Raw genomic sequence first — 18320 nt, forward strand, 5'->3', positions numbered from 1 at the left:
TTTTTTTTTTATTGTCAGGCACACGTCTAGTTTGTTATCAGTTATGATAATATGTTAAGTTTATTGCTAATTCTTACCCGATGACTAATTGCAAGTGACATAAAAATTACAGACAATGGTACACAGTACAGTAAGGAACTACTCTAGATCTTTTATAATGCTAAACTGTATCTAATTAGGCTTGACTTCTTTTTCTGAGACAGTAGAAGATGAAAGATCACATCTTTTCTATAATTTTCTGGTTTTGTGATGTCAAGAGGAGAATAGTTCTCTGTCTGTCTGTCTGAAAGCGTAGAAACAGTTGGATGGCATTTACTGGCCTTTTTAAAAAACCCTTTTCTTACTTGATTGTAGAAGGGACATGTTGAAGTTAAATGTGTTTCGCCTTCTGCCATATCCAACATACAGTATTTACAGGTCCTTTAGCACACAGGCAAATCTACAAAAGCTTCACCTTCCGCACTGGTATTCAAGTGCTGATTCAATGGTCAAAGCCGCCTCAGCACTGGTTTTCCAGTACAGGAAAAAATTCAGCACTGGTTTTCATGTGCTGAATGGCTCTATTCCAGTGCTGGAGCTCCATCAAGACTGGATTTCCAGTGCTGAATCTTGTTCCAGCACCGGTTAGTCAGTGCTGAACTCATTTTAGCACTGGTTTTCCAGTGATGGACTGCCGTCAGCTGTCGCTGTCTGCACTGGAACCATCCGAGTGCTGAATTACAAAAGCTTTACCTTCCGCAATGGATTTACCAGTGTTCAGGGACACTTCATTCACTGAATATCGTCCGAGCACTCGGTTTTCAGTACTCAGACGCCGGCTTTTCAGTGCTGAGCCATCTTCAGCACTGTAACCGAGTGCTGAAAAAAGAGGGTGAAGCTTTCGTAGTTTTGCAGCACGCAAGTAACTCAATTTTTCTATTGCTGCCCCTACAGCCGGTGAGGCTACGGGACTGGTGAGGTGAGGCTGTGCGTACTCACCTCCACTTGGCCCCGGAGCCGGTCCTTTGGTACGGTCCGTCTGTGAAGTACCGGTTGTGGTTTTGCCCCGTGTCGAAGTCGTGATAGGTGAAGTACCCACCGAGCTTAGCAGAAATCTCTACCTCAATCCTACATACCAGTACAGAGCATCAACCAGTTAGTTTCAATACACAGCAAAACCTAAATAATACCGACCACTGAACGAAAAACGTACGACTTTGGAGGCTACAGTTTTTTTCTTTCCATGAAATGTTAAAAACTTGACCTTTTACTATTTACATCAGCGCCTTGCAAACATTATGAAATATAGACGGGGGACGCCATAAGCTTCCAAAATGACTACCATCTTCTTCATTATATACTTCATAAAGCACAGCAAAATCTTTATCCTGGTGTGCAAAAAGCATGAAAATATGTTATAGCTGCAACCCTGCAGATCATATGACGTGCATATTAAGCGAAAATGCTTCTCGTCTAATGCTCAGTAAATGAAGGTGAGGAAAGACCTAGATAGGCAGTGCTTACTTCCTGTCTAATTCGCGTTTAACTACGAGGAGGCATAGTGACAGGGTTGTTACTCACTCGTCGCCATGGATGATGTTCAGTGAGGCTGCCTGATCGTTGGTACATTGTATGGCGGAGTCCAGTGGAGGGTTGCTGTTGCTGAGAGCCATGTCACAGTTGATGGTACCGCCAGTAACAACTTGATCTGTAAAAAGTATACATGAGCACGTGTATAGTTATGCATTATAAAATATGTTGGTCCACATGTATTGTTTTTAACTTGGCCACGAAGTTTCTGTTTTCTGTAAAGTTTTGTGTGACCATAACTAAAAAAAAACCCTACAAATGAAGTGTTTTGTATGTTGTATGTTAATACTCCGATTTGCTTACGTTTCGATGTCAGATGGCAGATGTTTCATGTCGAAGTTTTGCTTCTCGCCACTATATGTTGCTCATGTAGGTGGATAAGAAAGTCAACCCCAACGATGAACCGGGAGGGGGGGGGGGGTGGTTGGGGGTTACAAACTTAGCCACATGAAGGATTGTGTTCTCGCCGCAAAAGCGCCACCTACATCGGCTACATATAACGGCGTGAAGCAGAACTCTAGTCAGAAACCCTGAGAAAGGTGTCTGATGTGCATCGACACGTAAACAAGAGTTAGTGAGCTGGTTGTGGTTTTACACTGGTTGTGTAAAAGAATTCTCTTATATCTTTAGGTTTCGCACAACTCACAAGTGTTCCTCTTCTGGCTCCAGCTCACTTTACTCTCCATGATGCCGACTTTAAAAGCCCGGATGTAGGAGTGGAAGTCAGGGTTTGGTCTCGTGTAGGACAGGAACCATTCAAAGTCCAGTCTAGTGGGGATCTGAGTGGAGGGGGGGGGGCGTTGTTGTAGGATTATTAAGAAGTTTATTGCAAATTTCTGCCAGTGTGTAATTTACAAGTAACATGAAAGGTTCACAAAGGGTAAAAAAGAATACAGCATGTGTTTACTCTATTGTAAAGGAAACGTATCTTGTACAAAATTGAAAACAGCATTCCTCTCATTGCTGTATAATGAACAGTCAACAACAAAAATGACACTCGTCTCCTGCCTTATAATTTAAGTTAAAATCATGACAAATTCTTTGTACCTTGTTAGTCCAGACTTCCTGATTGTTTTGGTCCAAATCAGCTGTTCCTCCGGAGTTTTCGTGCAGCTTCCCCAGCCAGTGTGTAAACGTTGGGGTGGAATCGACTGGGAAAGAACCATGTCAAGTATACGTCATCGTAGCCCTGGCATTTCAAGTTTCATGGTATACAGCTAATCTCCAAGCAGATCTTACAATGGTATACGTATATGATAGTACCAAACTGGCCAAAGAGTGTAGTCAGCCAAAAGGTGTCCATTTGCTTTTTGCAGAATCTGCCCCAGTCCGCTAGAACAAAGGCTATTATTAGTATTAATATTAACATCCAATTGTGTCCCAATCAAACTGTGCTTGCAGTTTAGGTGGTAATAGCCCTCCTTCCTGTTTGGTGCTAACTTCCAACTGGGACATATGCTGGTCACAGACCAGGTGGTCACAGACTTTGTCCCAGTGTAAGTCGCTCGTAAAATCATTAGCACATGGCCACAGGGAGGGGCAGCAACACCATTGTTGAATACAAATGCTCCTCCCTGTTTCAGTGCCGGCAGATCCCCGGTAGCGAAACACACTCCTAAGCCGGCTTCACTCCTCTGCCAGCTTTTATACTATCTTATGCTACCGTAGGATCTGCTTGAAGATTAGTATACAGCCAACACTACGACATTTGCACCCCTGCTAATATCTTACAGTAAGAACCTGGTGAGTAGATCGCTTTCTTTTGCATGTGGTAGGTTGTGGGTTTGATACCTTACATCTAGATAAACATCTAGATCATTAGTAGATATCAATTTACGCAAACGTGAGTTTGTAGCTTTCATCATTATGCACATGAAAAACATAGTTTCATTGCAGTATGTACCAAAATGCTTTATTTTGTAATAGAAAAGGCGTGACGTAGGCCTTAAGATGCACTCTCACCGGACGTGGGGCACGCTTACGGAGTTCGAAAGATACCGAACAAATTTCATAGATAAAGAACGAATTTTCTTATACTTGTTGTGTTTTTTGTCGTCTTCAATGCCATACTTTCACGTATTACGCAATATCTGATATATAAAAAAATCGGAGAAAATAACAAAACAGTAACGCAGCAATGCCGCAAGCGTGCTCCACGTCCGTTGAGAGTGCATCTTTAGTGAGGCCAGGTTTTCTGCGTGTTTTTTTTTTTTTTCTATTTGCTTTTGGACAGACGAGGACGATGTGGCACTGCACTCAAGTTTTTGTAACTTATATTAACAATGCCACATACACGGTACAGACAGAAGGAAAGTCGTGTAAAGTGCCTTTCCCAAGGGCACAACGTCGGGGGCACGGTGGGAATCGAACTCAGGACCCATAGATTCCGAGCCGAAAGCTCTACCAGTTACGCCACGCCCGACGCCACAACTGCGTGTTTGAGTTATATTCTAAGGTGTACCGTAATGATAGACTTACTTGTTGTGCAGGAACTGCCGGAGAAACCAGAAGTGCAGGAGCAGGAGCCAATCCGCTCACACGTACCAGGGAAGCACAGGTTACTGTCGCTTCTCCACGAACAGCGCTCTGTTGAATGAAAGAGAGTTTGTGATTGGTCGAATAACGGCGATCTACTCAACTATTTAAATTTCAAACTTTTGTGAGGCTTCCACTAGTATCACTAGAATTGATTGAATCAACACACACACACACAAACACAAACACACACACACACTACATCTACAGAAGCAATCTACAGGAGCAAAAAGCTAGTTTCTCTCTGCTTGCTAAAACATATTATCATATAGCCAGGGGACGTGGGCCAATCAGAAGGCCCCATTTCATGCTGGTTATGACGCCGTAACAGCCGTGCATTAAATTTTTGATTATCACATATGTGATAAAACTTTTGAAAGTTTAAACCAATCAGGAGGACAGACAAACAGGACGCTGGCCAATCAGAATGAGATATCCAGGAAGCGTTCATCTGCCAAGATAGGGCAATAAGTACAGGCATGGCAGGGGGGGTGGCTCCCTCTATTAACATCGGTAGTGCGTGTTTCTTTGTTCAAAGAAAACATTTGCTGTCTTAAAACAACATTGAATTACCTATAATATATGACACCATATACACCTCGGGGCGGGTCATTAACCCTTAATTGTATCATGCGTCGATGAAGGTTAGACATCCAGGTAATAAGATACGCCAAAAATAAGCAGTTACTCAAGCAACTGGATATAATTTTGGAAACGGACAGACGTTTCAGACGGTATCCACCATCTTTCGTCAGTGTCACTCAAGAGATCAGGAAGAATATTTGTAGCTCGTTGTTATAGCCTAACTAATCAAAATTGCATTCACCGCTTAGAGGTTTCTTCCCGATCTCTTGAGTGTCACTGACGCAAGATAGTGGATAATCTACACCCAATATGTTGATTTATTCATATTACCTATAGATATCCTTGCATGTCTGTTTAGTTGTACTGTAAGTAGTTGTTATAGACCTTACGAAAGTCGCTGTCCTTTTGTCGTGCCAATAAAGATTTCCTTTCTAAAACATCTGTCCACTTCCAAAATCATATCCCGCTGATTTTTTGCACTTACGATAGCAGTTCATGCCGGAAGCGTCATAGGCTCTGGCTGGTTTCCCGTTGTAGGTTCCATAGTCGTGCACACAGCCTGGGCACTGGTCATTGTCGCACAGGTGAGAGTTACACAGCGGGTCGGTACAGATTCCTAAACACCATGCGACAATAACACATTAAGAGGGCGAGGCAGTAGTACTAGTATCAGCTACGAACCAACACATTGATGTTTCAATGGACGATTAATCTAAAAGGAGGTATCTCACTGCACTGGCGGCACCGTTGCAGCATTGCACTTCGAAAGATTACTCAACGAATATTCTTACATTTCTGTATTTTGTTGTCTTCTAAGTCATACTTTTACCTATTACGCAATATCTACATTGTGTCGCATGAGTGCCGCAGTGAATGAACCCCACAGTTCCACACCGGTGCCCCAAGTACAGTGAGATACCACCTTAAGAGGTCTACCGTAGATCTCCATCAAATTTGATAAAAATGAGAGTAGAGATAGGTAGTAGATACTATCTTTGTGTTACATGTAAGTTAATGTTTGCTAAGTAAAGCGGTAAAACGCAATGTACATTATACCAAACTCTCAGCTAAAATTATTTGTCATCCTTGGTTGGGCTTTTAAACCTACAATGCAAAACCAATTATATTGTATGTATGTGTATGTATGTATATATGTATAATGTATCTATCTACTCCCTCATACTTACGAATGCATCGACTCTGTGTGTACTCGTAGCCGGAGCAGCAGAAATAGGTTGTTTTGGGGCAGGTAGTTTCTCTATACGATGTTCGGTACCTGTTGGAAAAAAAAACGTTTTCTCATGTTTCATGTTTCCAGTTGACAATACCAGTTTATATGTCTGGATCCAATCACACACGAGCCCGTTTTTTTGTTCATTTTACAAAAAGGAAAAGCACACAATAACAATACAAAAGAGAATGCATTCACCACGGATCCAAAGCAACCAGTACAACATAATCAACAAACAGAAACAGAAAATCACAGAAAAAAAGAATCGAAATATATTACAGCCAACTAAATCAACACTAACTCAGGAAAAATAAAAACACATGGCGTTACAGTATTTAAACAACCAAATACATATAAATAATGATAAGAAAAAAATTATTCCATCTAAAGACAATTACACACAGTAGTTAAAGAGGCTAGAAAACAAACAGCTATATGAATGATAATAGGGTCAGAAAAAACACAATAAATAACTTTAAAGTAGATGTGAAAGATTAATCATGGAAGGTCAAAGAGAAAGAATCCCATTATGATAATGGTAGTCAAGCTTATTTCTTCTTTCAGCTATGACATATTCTGTTTTTAGTGTATTTTAAGAAATGAAATAAGAGCCCGTTGTTCATTGATCATCACAATTGCATTACAAACAAGAAATGTTTTTAAAAAAGCTGGCAACGCAGTCTCAAATGATGATGGTGAGAATAAAATGGTGGGAGAGGTTAGTTTACAAATGACTGGAAATACAGTGCTGATCGTAACTATATTTGTATCTGTATCTATATAGCCGGTAAAACCGCCGTTCGGCGGAACACACCAGCTTCGCACGCACACGGCGCGGCAGCAGCTGGTTATATTACACCGAACTACCCGTCACACTTAACGGGTTATTCGGTGTAATATAACTTAAGGTCTCATTGATGTATTACTCCGCTAGTGGGGACCCTAAAAGAGATCCGAGCCAAAAACTGAACGGCTGTATAGACGCATGTTTTTAGCGGTGGGGAATTCCCTTTTAGCCAGCGGAACTGATATCAAAAGTTAGATTGGTGAAATTTTGTTTCTAACTGAAGAAATAAGCAGGTAAAGTTTGGCAGCCGCGCGCTAGATCGGAGGTACACAGTCGTGGGTTCTGAGTGGTGCGGTTGTACAATAGCAGCGAAAAAGTGCCTTTTGTGGGGATTGACTAATCGTAGTTTGTAATTGCTATAAAAAAAGTTTCTATGTATAGTTTACATTGGCAATTTTTTCCCACGATATAGGGTAAATGTGCTCGACAAAGAATGAAAAATCTGCTGAAATTTCACGTAGCTTCATTATGAACGCGCCCATTTAAACCACGAATTATAACATAGAAGTCTATGGGAAGAAGAAACTCATCAATGAGACCTTAAGCTATGTGACTCGGAAGTCACATAGCTTCCAGTTAGAATTTTTATTCAGCCTGCTTTTTATTGAATAAAAAACACTTCTTGTCCTATCTGATGGAGGATGTTGTATCTATTATGTACGTTACATTCAAGTTTGACATTGAAAGACACTCAGTTAACTTTGTCACAATAGAGTTTTGGCCATCCCTAGCGGACAGTTGCTAAACAAGAAATCTTTTTAAAAAAGCTGTGCCTTGCCGCGTGGTAGGAATATCGTCAGGAAAAAGTGGGTCGGCACTTCAAGCCCGGCAAGGCAAAATGCTGTGCGTTGGCGTGCAGTAGGGATAATTTGCTTGTCTGCTAAATACGTATTATGGTAGCGAAAGCCTTGTATTGATCTGTTAATCTTGTTGTAAATATATGTAGGTGTCTTAAAATATGATGTTGCATTTTCTGACGTTCGACAACTAATAAATATGAAATAATTAGACCTTATTTCAAGGATATACAGTAACAATTTTAATTTATTTCATTTCTGTGAAAGGATAGCTGAGTGAGTACTGTATGGTTAGCAGGAGTTCAGGTACTTTGGTCAGCTGAGAGGGTACAGCATGCACAGCAGGCGTCCAGGTATTGTGGCCAGATGAGTGGGTACTGCATGCACAGCAGGAGTCCAGGTATTGTGGCCAGCTGAGTTAGTACCGCATACACGGCAGGAGTCCAGGTATTGTGGTCAGCTGAGTGGGTATTGCATGCACAGCAGGAGTACAGGTACTGTGGTCAGCTGAGTGGGTACTGCATGCACAGCAGGAGTCCAGGTACTGTGGTCAGCTGAGTTAGTACCGCATACACGGCAGGAGTCCAGGTATTGTGGTCAGCTGAATGGGTACCGTATGCACAGCAGGAGTCCAGGTACTGTGGTCAGCTGAGTGGGTACTGCATGCATGGCTGGAGTCCAGGTACTGTGGTCAGCTGAGTGGGTAATGTATGTATGGCAGGAGTCCAGGTACTGTGGTCAGCTGAGTGGGTATTGCATGCATGGCTGCAGTCCAGGTACTGTGGTCAGCTGAGTGGGTACTGCATGCACAGCTAGAGTCCAGGTACTGCGGTCAGCTGAGTGGGTACTGCATGCACAGCAGGAGTCCAGGTACTGCAGTCAGCTGAGTGGGTACTGCATGCACAGCAGGAGTCCAGGTACTGTGGTGAGCTGAGTGGGTACTGCATGCACAGCTAAAGTCCAGGTACTGCGGTCAGCTGAGTGGGTACTGCATGCACAGCAGGAGTCCAGGTACTGTGGTGAGGTGAGTGGGTACTGCCTGCACAATTTGAGGTACTGTGGTAAGTTGAGAGGGTACTATATGAATGACTGCAGTTCAGGTATATGTACTATGGTAAGATTGAACAATTAGTTAAAAATAAATTGTCTTTTGACAAATTTGAATTGAACAACTTATGTGAAACGTGTTGTTTATCAGATGGCATAGCTTTGTATATTGCAATATTTGATGTAGTTCATCAGAGCAGTGTGCATTTGTGCTAATCACAATGAAGTAAGGAAGGTGTGTTTGTCTTTACACAAATGACATTTGTAAACAATGCAAAGAATGGTTGAAGTGAAATCGTGTCAATTCTATTCTAAAAGGTAATGCAGTGTTTGTATATTCTTTACATGCATAGTTTGCTTGGCTTCGTATGTATAGGGCTATTCAGACGTGATGTAAATTTTCTTAACAAACAAAAGGGTTTTCATATGGATGTGGGTCATAGTGACGACAATGGTCTGCCATGCTGCATTACCTATTTGTATTTCATTGCATCATAGCTGAAGGTAACACAGCCTTTTTCAGTCTTAAACTTTAATGGCAAATTTTCAGGTATTCTCCACAGTCAATAGTGGGTATTTGAACAGATCAGAAGGTATACAGTTTATTGGTATGTAAATGTTTTAAATGTGCAGTCGACAATGGTTGCAATTATGGTATTGAGTAAATAAGCTCTGTATTTGTTCAGTAGGTAATTTATGTTTACTGTCATGATAATATATATAGTAGCATTGTCATGTACTGTCTGGTTGTTGACTTGGTGTAATACTTTGAGTCAATCTTGTCATCTCTCTCAAGACAGATTGAAACGCTGTTATCCTCTTTGGTTCAAACTCTAGTATGGCCAAACCTTCAAGTGAGGTAACTCTGCTTAGAGCAACATATACCATTCCAGGGCTAAATACACTTGGTCCTATATCAAGTACAACTTTTGACAATGATAGGCCTTGTACTTTGTGGCAAGTTGATGCGTAAGAAAGTTGGAGTGGAAACTGTGTCCGGGTGAAAACAGTGCTGTAGCGTGCAAAGAATTTTGCTGTGATTGCTGAGATAAGAATAGCATTGTTCTTGGTAGGGTCTTGTAACATTTGACCAACCCTGGGATTGTCAAACTTGACGTAGACTCCTGTAACAGTTGGCACATTTGAGTTGTATTGTTGGTCATTTTCAGAGTCTTGTGATAGGAAGTCCTCCACTGTACCCTGTGCACCATTTACAAGTCCATCCTCGCTCAGAATGTTTCTTAGTAGCATGACTCGACAACCTTTAGCAAGGCGAAGTTCTTTCTCAAGTCCTGCTGTTTCACTGGTGTCTTCTGATATTAGATCTTGTTCAGGTATGTTGTTTGCATTGACAGGACCATCCGTCATTTCATCTCTTGCTGTCAGTACATGTATCTGAGTATCTGTTTGAGCATATAGTCTTTGCAGTTCTTGCATGTTATGCTCTATGGCCTTTTTCCTTGTTGGGAAAATGTGAAGAGCCATGGAAAAGGCAGATTGTTCAATCTCTGCTCTTCTTTTGATGCAAGTTGAAAGGAGGGCAATATCTGCATTGGTTGGCAGTCCAACTCGTACTCTGTTAAGGAGTTCTGTAAACTCTTTGTCAGTTTTTTGTCTGTGATTGACAGTTAAGAATAATGGCTTGAATAGTGATCTCCACAAGTGAGTGAAAGGTTCTTGTTGGTTTAGTGAATCTTCGAATATGAATTTTCCGAAGACCGGTTTGAGCTGGTAGAAATCACCAAAAGCTATGATGTTGAGGTTCCCAAAGTAGCTGTGTTGGTCAGCTGTAGTGTCTTTGATCTCTGATAGGCGGAGGTGAATGTGTTCCAGTCTGACATTGCTGATCATGCTTATTTCATCAATGAAAACTGTGTGTACATTGCTGAATTTGCGTCGAAGTTGTGACAGTTTCTCAGCACTGAGTGGTAGGTACTGGGTTTTACCTCTTCGGCTATGGTCAACAGGCAGTGATAGAGCTGAATGTACTGTGAAGCCACCAATGTTGTAGGCAGCGACACCTGTTGGTGCAGTGAGCATTACAGGAGATGTTGGGCAGTTTGATGTACGGATCAAGTACTCATTCAAAACTTTTATTAGAAAGCTTTTGCCACAGCCTGCTCCTCCCGTCACGAAGAGTCTCAACGGTTGTGGTTTTGGAGAGGCTCGGTCTGCTTGGTGTCTGTTCATCAGTAAAAAGTGTTCTTTCACTGTGTTAAACACGTGCTGTTGGTCATGTGACATGTTATTGAGTGCGTCAAAGAATGCATCATCAGCCATTGTGTAGCGAGATACAGTATTCCATGCAAGTGAATCATCATGTAACATTGTGAGGTTTTCTGAAGATATCATGTCAATACTATTAGTTTGAGCAACAGATGCTGCTGCTTGTTCTGCATTTTGTGCTGTCCATTGTGCATCAAGATGAAGTCCTTCAGTGTTAAAGTCATGTTCAGTTTGCAACTGTTGGTGAGTCACATTGGGGGCAAGTGTGGTAGCAATAGATGTTAGATCATCTGACAGCAGGCGTACTTGCATGATAGCTTGTTCTATATCTGATGTGAAATGAAAATGCTGTGCAAGACTATTGTCAAATTGATCCTTCTTAGCAGAGAAAGCATCTTGAGCACAAGCATATTCAGCAAGGATGTCGTTTTCATTTCTCCATGGGTAGTACATGTACAAGAGACCGTAGAAATAGTCATCTCCATTTCCAGAGGATAGTTTTGAACTTCTAACACATGCAAGCTTTTGACGTTTCTTTATCCATCTGTCACATTGTTGTAACTTGATAGTTTGAGAAGCTTCTGATGGCTCAATGGATGTAATGGAGTATGTTGCGGCAAAGGTGAATAATGACATTGTATCCCAGGGATCACCATGTGGTCTCATTGCATAGTATTGAGCTGTTCCCTTTGTGAAAATGTCAGATGATGAATCATCAAGTTTGTCGAGGTCATCTTTGGGTTTGAGCAGACGCATTCTTTTGTGTGGTGGTTTGGCATTGATTGACACTGTTTGTCTCGATGATTGTATGAGTTGCAGGTTTGCAAGTCTGTAGCCAACTTCTTGTCCTCCAACTAGGCGGTGGCTGAGTACAGTGTTACCAATCTGGGCTAAACGTGCTCTTTTTGTACTGTTAGGTGGTAGATGTGACAGACCAGCATAGATAGCTGTTTGAAGATTATCAGGCTCAGCTTTTGAGATGTACATACATGCATAGTAAGCAGCACCATACTTTGACCCAACCATTTGTATGTCCATGTTAGACTGCATATGTAAGAGCAATGTAGGGCTATATGCATTGATCCAGATGTCCTGTTGTGTTCGTTTTGTAACATAAAATTGTGCGCTGCGATTAGCATCAACATCTAGCCTGAGTCGTGTGGTCTGTGACACTTCTCGAGGGAAGTGAAATCGACACTTTGTTCGTCCCTTCTCACATGTTCTTGTGTGATGATGCCGTTGGTATTTGGACACTAGTTCATGTAAGAGAGAGTTTTCATCATCAGGTAGCTGTGTGGACACATATTTGTCAATGAATTCAGGTGCTCTTTGCCTTCCTTCTATGGTATCAAGGTTGGGGGCATTCTCAACCCAGAACATACAGTGCAAGTGAGGAGAACCTCTTAACTGAAATTCGACACGAATCCAGTGGTCCGTAATCACACCAATAGGATGTTGCGGACTGTTCAATATGAAGCGTAGCAGTGCATCAGTGCGCCGGTTAAAGTGTATGGCACACATGACAGGGTCTGATCTCATCAGGTTCCATTTGTCTTGCTGAGGTAATGCTTTAGCTTCCTCATATGTCAGATCAGGATTGAGAGACATAAACAGCTCTGGCCAGTTCAAGTCATTTGCTGACACAGTGAGAAACCAAGTTGGTGGGCCAATTGTGTTGATTTTTGCTAGTAGGTTAAGCAGTTGGTCCTTAAAGTATGCTGCTGTTCCACGGATGTTCTTCATGAAAGTGTATGATGTGCTTTCAACATCTTCATGAATATTCTGACGCAGATCACCTGCTGTCAGAGGTTGTGGTGAAGATTGTGAGGTATCATTACCTTGCTTTTGCATTCTACACACAATTGATATCTGACTGTACAGTTTCTTGATTTCATATGAGTTCAAAGCAAAGAAGAGCCAAGGGATATTTTTCCTCCAGATATCATTGATATTAAGTAGTCGTGACTGGAAGTACTGTAAGTCTGTCATAGGTATTTCTCTCATCTGTTGGAAACCATTACAACCATATGGATACAGCTGAGGGAAGCAGTGTTCCTCGAGGTCTTTCTCCTTAAAAATACTTTGTGGTGCTGATGTTTCACGAGGGAGAGATACTGATGGTACAGTGTCTGTTGCACTCTGCAACAGAGATTGTAAGGGAATATTTGGATTGATGTAGTTGCATGGAAAAGCAGACAGCTCTGTGACATTAGAAGATCCATTTGATTGATGGATTTCATCATAGTTGGCAAGATTTGAATGGAATTCGCATGATGTTTCCTTCCAATCTTCAAAGGAAGCTATGTTTACATCTGAGTAAAGACTATTGTTAGTGATCAGCCATGTTAGAGCTTCATGCATGTGAGTATATCGCACAATGTATTGTGGATCATTTCTTTGTGTTCTATCGTTAGTTTCGGAGGGATGTACTATTACGATTCCTGATGTGTTTTGACAGCGTGGTAAGAGATTGCAAGATGTTTCAATGTTGGTAGAGAAACTTATGGCTTGGCCTTGTTCACCATATTGTCCACCTGGTAGGATAACAAGCTTTACAAATGTGTACTTCAGGCTGACAAGTCTTGTCTCCATTCTAGTAAGCTGTTTTATACATGATGGGATATCACCTGGGTCCATATTGTTAGTCCAAGCATTGGGTATTGGGTTTTGTCTTTCAATAGCAGTTGAACACTTTGAACACAGATGGCATTGATCAGAGTTATTTTGATGTGCGTACTTCATAGTATCTGTTACAGAAATGTTGCAGGCTCTTACTTGCTCATGAAATAAGAATTTTCTACACAGAATGCAATAGTATTTTGGTTGCTGCTGTATGTAGCAATGGAATGCTGGGAACTCTGATTTGTACCCTTCGTTAGTATGCTCAGTGTGACCTGTGCTATGTTCTTTCACATACTTGTTAGCAGCTGTATTCCTTTGGTAGTCACGGCACTTCTTTACACGTTCAGCTCTATGCTGAGAAGTTTCATTAGCTGCTTTGTTTCTGTAGTTTAATCTTTGTTTTGCAAGTCTTTTTAACCTTTCGTCAGATGTTTCATTTTGTTTCCTGGCTTTGTTACATTCTCTTCGCTTAGCAAGTCTGTCTGCTTTTTTATCAGCTGTCTCTCTTTGTTTCTCGGCTTTGTAGCATTCTCTTTGCTTAGCAAGTATGTCTGCTTTTGTATCAGCTGTCTCTCTTTGTTTCCTGGCTTTGTAGCATTCTCTTCGCTTAGCAAGTCTGTCTGCTTTTTTATCAGCTGTCTCTCTTTCTTTCCTGGCTTTGTAGCATTCTCTCCGCTTAGCAAGTCTGTCTGCTTTTTTATCAGTTGTTTGTGGTTTCTCAGTTTTAAAATGTGTGCATTGCTTTGCAATTCCGTCAGCATTTTGTTCAGCTGTTTCTGTTGCTATGTTGGGTGTGTACTGTGTTCTTTGGTTTGCATAGCTGTCTGCATTTTGGTTAGTTGTTTGCTTTGTGTCACTTACTTGTTGATACATGAACATGTCTTGTTTCTTTGCACTCAATTTGTGTTTCGCAGAATTATGTTGACCCTTTGAAGTCCTTGTATAAAAAGAAGATAGGTTTAGAGGTTGTAAGGTGCCTTCAATCAGTACCGATTTAGATGGTGGTACTAATGAGTTAACTTTCTGAGCCTGTAGAAAGCTGTGTGATCCCATTGGCTCATTGTTGTCAGTCAGTGTCAAATAGCGTACATCCAGTTCCGTAACATCACTTGTCAATTCAATGTTTTCTGATTGCACTGCTACAAGCTCAAAGTTGCATGTTAGACTTGGTTTCCAATTAAGTGTTTGTAAGAATTGACAAAGGTTAGTAATCGTCATGTGCCTACTTAAAGCAGATGAGCCATTATCATCAGGCAGTGCTGTTGTTTGACTTCTGGCATGTGAATCATAAACAAAATAATTGTTACCAGTATGCAGTAAGGCTACTGTGGAACCACTTGATCCAGATGCTGTTATGAGCAAACATGTGTCAGATATAGCAAATGCTTCTTCTAGGGCTGTCTGCAATGTGTAGTAGGGATAATATGCTTGTCTGCTAAACACGTCTCCAGTATATCGCTCTTTGATTGTTATGTGCAAAGTGTTGTTTCCAATCTGCCAATAATTGGGCAGATCATCAACTGATAGGTAAGATACAGTAGGCGGTAGAGATGGTTTTATGCGGTTGTAAAGTGCATCACCTTCAAACAGTACAGTATCAAGATCTGTGGATGTCCAGGAAGTTGCTTGTTTGTTAGCAGAGTGATAAAGGATAGCTATCAAAGAATTTGCAGTACATTGTTTACCTCTACTAGTTTCATTGAAAATGTTGTTGCCTTGGTGGTAGTTTCCTGACAGTGTAGCTTCACACATTATGGATAAGTTGAATCAGTAACTTATACTTTAGAAATGTACAATGTATGTAGATTTCGAGTGTGCGTATTCAAGTTATTTATGTTTGATGTCTGTTCAATGACAGAAGCTTATTTAGTTATGTGTGTAAGTGCAGTTTGCACGGTGAGTGCGAGAGCACAGAGGCAGGGGTTGGACTTGTAATTGGATTGAGTGCGAATGCACAGTCTGCACGGTGGCAGGGGTTGAACTTGTTGTTGTATTGAGTGCGAATGCACAGTCTGCACGGTGGCAGGGGTTGAACTTGTTGTTGTATTGAGTGCGAATGCACAGTCTGCACGGTGGCAGGGGTTGAACTTGTTGTTGTATTGAGTGCGAATGCACAGTCTGCACGGTGGCAGGGGTTGAACTTATTGTTGTATTGAGTGCGAATGCACAGTCTGCACGGTGGCAGAGGTTGAACTTGTTGTATTGAGTGCGAATGCACAGTCTGCACGGTGGCAGGGGTTGGAAGATTGAGTGCAAAAGCACAGTCTGCACGATGGCAAGGATTGGTAATAAGTGGCAGTGATTAGACTTTGTCTACTTGATGGCGTATTTAATTCAATATACACTTTGGCTTCAACACGGTCTGGTCTGTGCTGTGAAGAAATCTGCAATCGAAGACTGAAAGAGAAGGAAAACAATTTCTTGTGTCAACATTAAAACCAACTGAAAGAGCATATGCATATTTAATTGATAGAATACTAGTGGTTTCTAAACATATGACAATGGAGGTTTAAATAGACCTTGACATGAATAAAGGGTAGCCAATTTCATGGCATTCTTCAATATTTGTTGTAGAGAGGATCTGCTCTCCACCGACAGCATAAATCTTTTTTAAAAATGGGACCAAAATGAAGGCAATACGATAGAAACAGTCATGAGAAGACACTTAAAGATGGCAAACGTTAGTTGGTAAGCAAGAAAGTAAGACACGAATGTGCTCAATCATGTGAAAATAGAATTATCCGAAAAGAGGGAGGGGGGCTGTTTTGTTTCACTTCGTCTTTTCGTGTTTATGAAATTATGTTCACGGCCGGACAAACCAGCGTCATTTATTACACTTGTTAATAATTTGTTAACCTACAATGTCAGGGAACAGTCTGCACGGTGGCAGGGGTTGAACTTGTTGTTGTATTGAGTGCGAATGCACAGTCTGCACGGTGGCAGGGGTTGAAGATTTGAGTATATTCAACACTGAACCATGAATAAACAAGCGGGCTTTTGCGCATTCCGGAAACTGTTTAGTGCACTGTTTACTATGGTGGCAGGGGTTGGAAGATTGTTTAAGTCTCCCACTTTGCGTGGTTTGTAGAAAATATAACACTTCAAAGAGAGTGTAACTGATAGCAAGTCCCTTGGGATTCTATTCCCAGTGGAACTTTAATCCGTGACAATAATATAACAAGGCTGTTTATCAATGGATTTCATATTTACAACGACATTAATTTGTATCAATCGGCAGCCACTTACTCGAGGTTTAAATGGCAAATCGGCATGTCGGTAAACTGCCGGTATCGCGATCAAAACTTGGCCCGAAAACACATCAACCAGCGGCAAATCAATTCTGCTGTTGCACTACACGGTTATGATGTTCTATGAAATTTTTCATCCATTGTTTGGTAAGCAAATGGCGGTAAATACGTTGTTTTGCGAATGGCTCCCCAAAAATATACCTGCAAAACACACTACAAACTCCCTACGGTACGTCCCCATGTCGGGGCCAGTTGGTTTCGCCGGTAAGATTCGTCTTGCTGACTTTGGATGTGAGCACTTTGACAATAGGGGTGAAGGGACGTACTTTCAAAATGGCGCATGTTCGGAAGGCCGCAGAATTGACGTAACAAAGCCTGCACTGTATTTGAAACAGGGACTCTTCAAGGCATGTTGGTTGTCTTGAATGGACAGTTTATTAACTTTTCGCTATATTTACTGTGATGATGAAGGAGTAATGTGAGGATGAAAAGTAGAAATCCTTGAAATTACGATACCTGCCCCCCTCCCACGGCTTGAATTACGAGATGTAAACATACCGGAAGATGGATTAACTTGTCGCTGCAGCGTGCGATCTTTGTGAGCTCAATCTTACAAGGTTTTAAGTCGTATACCTAACTGGTTTTGTAAAGCACTCAAAAGAATTTGCATACCGGAGCTAGTTTTTGACTGACAGATGGGTTCTGAAAATCACGGTTTAACCTCCCGTCACGGATAATAACGTTCCTTGCCGTTAGCTACGGCCTCACAAAGTCTGATAAAACAATGATTATTTTAGGAATCACTACGATAAAACTACAAGTTTGACATCTATATTAGCCAGAATATTATCTTACATATTCCAAGGCGTTACATTTTATTTCTGAATTAGCGATAACTTTGAAAGAAATGATGTTATAAAGACTAGGAAATTTATCTACGTACAAACCTGCTGATGCAAAATTGGACTCACACCGGAGTTTCTTAGGCATGCGTTCTGAAATGCGGCGCATATAGAATATGCATTGCAAACAAACACTTATTGCTTGCCGCAGGGCTAGGGTTGATGTTTGAAATATAAAAAAATGATCCTAAATATTATCTATTGCGACTTCTCGTGTGACGTTTTGTGCTGGCGCTCTCCTAAACTCACGTTAGCGTTTTGCTGCGGTCTCGGAAGGTCTCCCATGCGATCTGCAACGTTTTGATGACGTCATGGCTACTTATATATTCACATACAATTTATTAGCCTGATTCGAGAATAATTTCATCTTTATGAATAGCTAATGCATTTTTTTTGCGAGATAATACACTTGATTTCATGCCACTCAAAATGAATTTAGAATTTTACCATACAAACGCTTCATTCATTAAATGTAACCAAATATTAAATGCTTTTAGAACCGACCGCAAACAGAAACAAATACGTAAAACGGACGGTTTAAAATTCAACGAGGATGTACCATTGTCTGCCTAAGCCGTCAAACTTGTCCATGAGAAAGGCGATTTGGAAGGGCCTTTGAAAGGGTCTTTGGAAGAGCAAGGTTAACAGGTCCGTCCATTGATCCATGGAAAAGACCTGGCGTAAAGCCTTGCCTGGCGGCAAGGCAAAAAT

At 41.3% G+C, this 18320-nt stretch overlaps 1 protein-coding gene across 1 annotated transcript; it reads right to left on the minus strand.

Moving 5' to 3' along the window:
* Positions 1-560: 560 nt before the first annotated feature.
* On the minus strand, positions 561-16731 carry LOC118416235. The gene is made up of 9 exons (XM_035821320.1): positions 16706-16731; positions 5877-5965; positions 5174-5305; positions 4048-4155; positions 2617-2720; positions 2216-2348; positions 1561-1687; positions 979-1107; positions 561-690 (listed from the first exon to the last, which is right to left on the minus strand). The coding sequence occupies exons 1-9, from the start codon at positions 16729-16731 to the stop codon at positions 561-563; spliced, it is 978 nt and encodes a 325-aa protein (XP_035677213.1).
* Between the last annotated feature and the right edge of the window lie 1589 nt (positions 16732-18320).

This window comes from Branchiostoma floridae, chromosome 5 (assembly GCF_000003815.2).
Source record: "Branchiostoma floridae strain S238N-H82 chromosome 5, Bfl_VNyyK, whole genome shotgun sequence".
Lineage (NCBI taxonomy): Eukaryota > Metazoa > Chordata > Leptocardii > Amphioxiformes > Branchiostomatidae > Branchiostoma > Branchiostoma floridae.